The sequence below is a fragment of the Brassica oleracea genome, chromosome C3 (genome assembly GCF_000695525.1).
Source record: "Brassica oleracea var. oleracea cultivar TO1000 chromosome C3, BOL, whole genome shotgun sequence".
In the NCBI taxonomy this organism is placed as follows: domain Eukaryota; kingdom Viridiplantae; phylum Streptophyta; class Magnoliopsida; order Brassicales; family Brassicaceae; genus Brassica; species Brassica oleracea.
Genome location: NC_027750.1, coordinates 50278023 through 50284808, shown reverse-complemented (window position 1 = coordinate 50284808; position 6786 = coordinate 50278023). Strand labels below are relative to the sequence as shown.

Genomic DNA, 6786 nt, shown 5'->3' with positions numbered 1-6786 from the left:
TTGATATGTTCCAAAGAGTGTACTTCAGGAAGAAGAATCATGAGAAGAAGAAATGGGAGGGAAATGGAGAGAAGGTTGACGTGGGAGAGAAGGAAGAAATACAAAGTTCAGAGAGTCGGGGAGAAGGAGAAGGTTTGTAGAAACGGAGGGGAAGCAAAGCCGCGGAGTGAGACACAGGCTTTGCTGAAGTGTTGCTTTTCAGTTTAAATAAAGGATTGTTGTTGCGATCATATTTTTCTTTTATGCTGAGTTTGTTGTGAAGAATCGAGGTGAGACCTTCCCTACGATCGCTATGAGATCGTAGCTTTCTCAGTAAACACTTGTATTTCGAGAGTTGGATTCGAGTTTGTTATTGGGAGAAGACACTTTTGTTATATTGGAGTTTATAGATTGTGTGGAGAAGAAGATAAGTCTAAACTTATCAATGTCATGCTACTAATTAATGGTAACAATGATGTATGTACTCTCTATCTATTTATAGTTATCTGACGGCTATATACCTCGTCACGTTCTCATCTAAAAGAGAAAAAAGTTTTAACATAGTTCAGTTCTAAGTTTTAAAATAGTTCCTAATCGCAGTTTAGCGAGACATGTCGATACCAGAGGAAGAAGTTGGACTTCTTGAAGATTTAGTTAACGACTCCGTCGACCACCGTGGAAACCCCGCCGTGAGATCTTCCACCGGAGGATGGAGATCGGCCTGTCTCATAATAGGTGAACAGAGTAATTTGTGATTAACTAATGTTCTGTTTCTTGTTGCTAAATCTTTGTGTATGTTTCATCAGGTGTGGAAGTTGCAGAGAGATTTGCTTACGTTGGGATTGCATGCAATATGATCACTTATCTGACCGAACAGCTCGGTCTGTCGACGGCGAATGCCGCCGTGAATGTGAACACGTGGAGTGGAACAGCCTCGACGCTTCCTATAATAGGAGCTTTCGTAGCAGACGCTTATCTCGGTCGTTACCGGACAATTCTTGGATCTTCCCTCATCTACATACTGGTTGGTACCTTTGTCTTCTTCTTTTTCCACTAGTATTGTCAATTTCGAGTTCACGAGCTTCAACTTAAAACTAATTGATAATAATTGGATTGGTCCTAATTTTTTGTTCACTATTTTCTAACTACCAATGTGAGATTCCATTCATTCATTCGTTAACAAATCACAAAAAAAAATTAAAGTAGTTAAACCGGATGAAATTTACAGGGGCTTGGACTACTGACCTTGTCGGCTTCCCTAACCCTTATGGGATCATCTGAAGAACGTAAACCTTCTATCTTGATGAACGTACTTTTCTTCTGCTCTCTGTATCTTGTGGCCATAGCACAAGGAGGTCACAAGCCGTGTGTTCAGGCGTTTGGTGCGGACCAGTTTGACTCGGACCATCCTAAAGAGAGAATAGCTAGAGGATCGTTTTTCAACTGGTGGTTCTTGTTTCTATCCGGGGGAATAGCCGTATCGATTCTTGTGATGGTGTATATTCAAAGCAACGTTAACTGGGCGTTTGGATTTGGGATCCCTTGTTTGTTCATGGTTATGGCTCTTGCTATCTTCTTTCTCGGGAGAAAAACTTATAGGTATCCAAAGAGAAGCCACGAGAAGAACAACAACGGTTTTGTAAGGATCGGTAGAGTTTTCATCGTGGCCTTCAAGAATCGGAAACTGATTAGTTTAAAACATTCTGGTCAGCTCGAGTAAGTTGCATAGATCCCAAGTTTTCTTATATATCATTTGCCGAGTCGGTTCTAAAATTTTGGGTACAATAAATATTTAATAATCCTCTTACAAAATAAATTTAATAAGGATTTTGGTAAAAAAAAAATTGAAAACAATTTGGGCTTCTATTAATTTTTTTTTTGAAAACATTTAATAAGAATATTTTGAAAACAATCTCCAAAAAAATTTAGGTTCAAAGCCAATATTTCGTTGGACTGTATGATCATTTGTGTTTTGGTTTAGTGCTTGACTTTTTTTTGAAACTAGTGTGCTCGACTTGTTTTGACGATTTTTGTGTGTGACAAGATTTCTTGCAAAAGCGATGCTCTTAGGAGAAGAAGGTGTGGAGCCATGTAGTAATATGGACGTGGAAGACGCTAAGGGTTTGATAATGCTTATTCCGATATGGATCACATCGATGCTGAGCATGGTTCCTTACGCCCAATACTCTACTCTCTTCACCAAGCAAGGTGTCACCGTGGACAGACGAATCTTACCGGGCTTTGTTATCCCTCCAGCTTCTTTTTTGTCACTCGTGTCTATATCAGTTCTCATCTCAGTTCCGATCTACGAGCATGTGTTCCTGCCTATAGCTAGAAATATTACCAAAAAGCCTAATGGGATCACAATGCTCCAGAGAATAGGAACCGGAATGGTTCTTACGTGCTTCAACATGGTGCTCGCAGCATTGGTGGAAGCCAAACGGTTGCAAATCGCTGAGGAACACGGGCTCATTGACAAACCGGACGTGACCATTCCAATGTCTATATGGTGGTTCGTTCCTCAGTATATGTTGGTAGGGATGATCGAAGTGTTTGGTCTGGTAGGTGCCCAAGAGTTCTTCTACGACCAGGTCCCCACAGAGCTGAGAAGTATCGGTCTTGCTTTTTCTTTGAGTGCGTTGGGTCTTTCGAACTTCTTGAGTGGTCTTCTCATCATTGTTATTGATTGGGCCACAGAAAGTGATGGTGGACACAGCTGGTTTAACAATAACTTAAACCGAGCTCATATTGATTATTTTTACTGGTTGCTAGCCGCATGCACCGCCATTGCTTTCTTTGCGTTCGTGTTCATTTCCAGATCGTATGTTTATCGTAGGGTAGACTAAGTCTAAATATTTAGAAGTCAACTTATGTTGACTTCAATATCATATTTGTTTGTTCCAACTTTGTAAGTTACCGTTTTATAAATTTAATTTGTTGTTTTCGTCTCAAAATCACACTTCATTCAAAAAAAAAAAATTCAGTAACCAAAAATTTGAACTTACAAGTTAAAAATAATTTAGTGGAAGTGCATACAAAAACGTATTTATCAATCTCGTTGCATACGTTTTGGATAAACGTATTTAATGCCTGGGACTACAAAAGGGTCCATTTGTTGTAAATATGTACAAGTAGCATTTACCACCATATAGGTACGGTTGTGCGATTCGTATGTTGCCAACACACCTTATCCAGCTTGAAAGATTTGCTACAAGGAACTGAAAACGTGGTATTGGCAGGGCCATATATATCAAATAAAACTTACAAAACATAGCATGAGCACAATATAAGCGAAGATAAGAAAATGACAAAATCTAAAACTTATAGATTTAGATTTGAGATATTAAAAAAATACACGATCATTAATATCTAAATTGTCGTGAACCTAGAACACCGATCAAATGTCTAAAAATTAGTACCTAGAGCAATTTCCCTTAATATAAACTAGATCAGGATCCGCACGGTATTTATTTTCAAGTTTATATATATATATATATTAAATCATCACATATATATGTTGCTTCTTATTATATATTTGTCATATTGAATTTGCATTTGATTATTAAACCATTTTTTATGCATGAAAAACATATTTGAAAATTATTTTATATATAATATATTATGATCATAACCCGTAATTCAAATCGCTAGATTTTCTTTAGCAATATTTTTATGTTTTTTCATTTTATATAATAAATTACTATATATATACAATTTTAAGATAAGTTAATTTTATACATGTATTATATATTTTACAGATGTTAAACTGTTCTACCAACATATTATATTTTAGCATAAAATATTTTATATTTATGAAAATAAAATATATTAACTTATCAATTTAAAATAATTTTATCATATTTAGTTCCATATAATGGTTTTCTTTTAAAATGGTTGATGTTATTATAAATAGATAAAATATGACATGATTTTATTTTTTTTCATTTCATAAAAGATAACAGTATATATATATTAATTTGTAATAACATTTCATTACTAACGACGAAATTAATGCAAATATTTATGTAAAATTTTGATAGTTAAGATCTTGTTATAATCTTTTTCAAAAGATTTGGTAGAAATTTTAAAAATAGATATTTTTATTTTTATTTAAAAGAAATCAAAAGATATTATGATTTAAGTAATTATAAATTTTATATTATATTAGTATTAAGGAAATACATTTAATAAAGTTTTTAAATGATGATCTAAATAAAAATATCAGACATGAGAAAAGTCAACATTTCTATTTTAATAGATAAAAGTTGGTTTTGTTTATTACATGAACAGCATGTAGAACATACCAAAACTCTAAAACAGTAAGAAAATGTATTAGTCTATGAAATGGTTAAAATGGTTTATGTTTATACAGCTAGGTTATACAGCTAGTAAAATGCAAGTATACGATGGTCAAGATCTATGAAATGGTTAAAATGCAAGTATATGATGGTAGCTAGGTGGAATCGATTACCAATCATATATCAATCAGCTTCAATTATACCACGCTAGATCTAATGTATAATTTATTAAGAAATCTAATGTTGGTTTGTTAACCAAGCCAGTTTTGTAGGAGTAATTTTATTAGCAACGATATAAGTTAAGCCATATAATTAGTAATAAATGAATGATAGCTGATTTTTAATAAGGATACATTTTTTAAAAAAAATCACACATGAATTGAAGTCATAACTTCTATTTTAATATATAAGATACTTAATGTAAATGTCATGTAAACGTGAAAGTCGAAAGGATGCCTAAAGCAAGTGGCTTTTGGATGGCACGTTCGTTGGAGCTGTTTCGTACCACTCACTCACCCAGCAAAAAATAGACGACGGCAAGCCAATAACTGTTGACAGTCAAAACTATGAGAATAGATATAAATGCAATTACTAAGTTTGTTGTATAGATCCCATCAAATATAATGTCGTACTCAAAGACCGCCTATAATACGTGGGCTCTTGGTGAATCGTTCTTTCGAGTTGTTTTGCACCACTTGTTCCACCGACAGAAACAAGCTCCGAGAACATATATCAAATGCAATTGTTTGCTCAAAATGTATACAATTACCGTAATGAAAAACATCAAATATATCGTACTTTCACAATGGAATAAAGCGTCTTTCTAATTGATTCAGCCACAAAAAATATGAACATATTACTTATATCACACCGTGCTAGCTGGTACGTGATCATATCAAGATACGTTTTAACAGAACTTTTGTGTGTATATGGTTAGTATCAACTATAGCAAAATGGTTCTAAAACATAAAAGCAATTAAGATTACGCTATTTTATCTATACTATTATTTGCGAAGTAAATTTTCGCATTCGAACTCTTACATTGAAAGTTAGAGCGGTTAATATCTATACTATCCTTAATGAATTTTTATATATAATTAAAAACAAATTTTATGTTATCCATACTATTATTTGCGAAGTAATTTTTCGCAATCGAGCTCTCACGTTAAAAGTTAGAGTAGTCAAAGTCGATGATACCCTTAATGAATTTTACATATATTTAATTATATAATCAAAAACGAATTTTTATTAACAATATTAATTTTTTTAAATAAGATAATTCTTATATATTGTGTTGTTATCTTAAGACATATTTTTCAATCATAAAAGTTAAAAATAAGATATGAAACAATTTATAATAATTAAGTGGTTAAAGTCAATGTTACTTTTAATTAATCTTTTATATATAATTAATTATATAATTAAAAACAAATTTTTATTAATAATATATAATTTTGTTAAATAAGATAATTCTTATATATTGTGTTGTTATCTTAAGACATATTTTTCAATCATAAAAGTTAAAAATAAGATATGAAACAATTTATAATAATTAAGTGGTTAAAGTCAATGTTACTTTTAATTAATCTTTTATATATAATTAATTATATAATTAAAAACAAATTTTTATTAATAATATATAATTTTGTTAAATAAGATAATTCTTATATATTGTGTTGTTATCTTAAGACATATTTTTCAATCATAAAAGTTAAAAATAAGATATGAAACAATTTATAATAATTAAGTGGTTAAAGTCAATGTTACTTTTAATTAATCTTTTATATATAATTAATTATATAATTAAAAACAAATTTTTATTAATAATATATAATTTTGTTAAATAAGATAATTCTTATATATTGTGTTGTTATCTTAAGACATATTTTCAATCATAAAAGTTAAAAATAAGATATGAAACAATTTATAATAATTAAGTGGTTAAAGTCAATGTTACTTTTAATTAATCTTTTATATATAATTAATTATATAATTAAAAACAAATTTTTATTAATAATATATAATTTTGTTAAATAAGATAATTCTTATATATTGTGTTGTTATCTTAAGACATATTTTCAATCATAAAAGTTAAAAATAAGATATGAAACAATTTATAATAATTAAGTGGTTAAAGTCAATGTTACTTTTAATTAATCTTTTATATATAATTAATTATATAATTAAAAACAAATTTTTATTAATAATATATAATTTTGTTAAATAAGATAATTCTTATATATTGTGTTGTTATCTTAAGACATATTTTCAATCATAAAAGTTAAAAATAAGATATGAAACAATTTATAATAATTAAGTGGTTAAAGTCAATGTTACTTTTAATTAATCTTTTATATATAATTAATTATATAATTAAAAACAAATTTTTATTAATAATATATAATTTTGTTAAATAAGATAATTCTTATATATTGTGTTGTTATCTTAAGACATATTTTCAATCATAAAAGTTAAAAATAAGATATGAAACAATTTATAATAATTAAGT

The 6786-nt window shown here is 29.7% G+C and overlaps 1 protein-coding gene across 1 annotated transcript; it reads left to right on the top strand.

The window, feature by feature from the left end:
- Positions 1-507: 507 nt before the first annotated feature.
- On the top strand, positions 508-2919 carry LOC106329273 (protein NRT1/ PTR FAMILY 5.15-like). Its single transcript, XM_013767902.1, has 4 exons — positions 508-714; positions 786-1003; positions 1208-1695; positions 2024-2919. The coding sequence occupies exons 1-4, from the start codon at positions 591-593 to the stop codon at positions 2823-2825; spliced, it is 1632 nt and encodes a 543-aa protein (XP_013623356.1). The 5' UTR covers positions 508-590; the 3' UTR covers positions 2826-2919.
- Positions 2920-6786: the final 3867 nt, after the last annotated feature.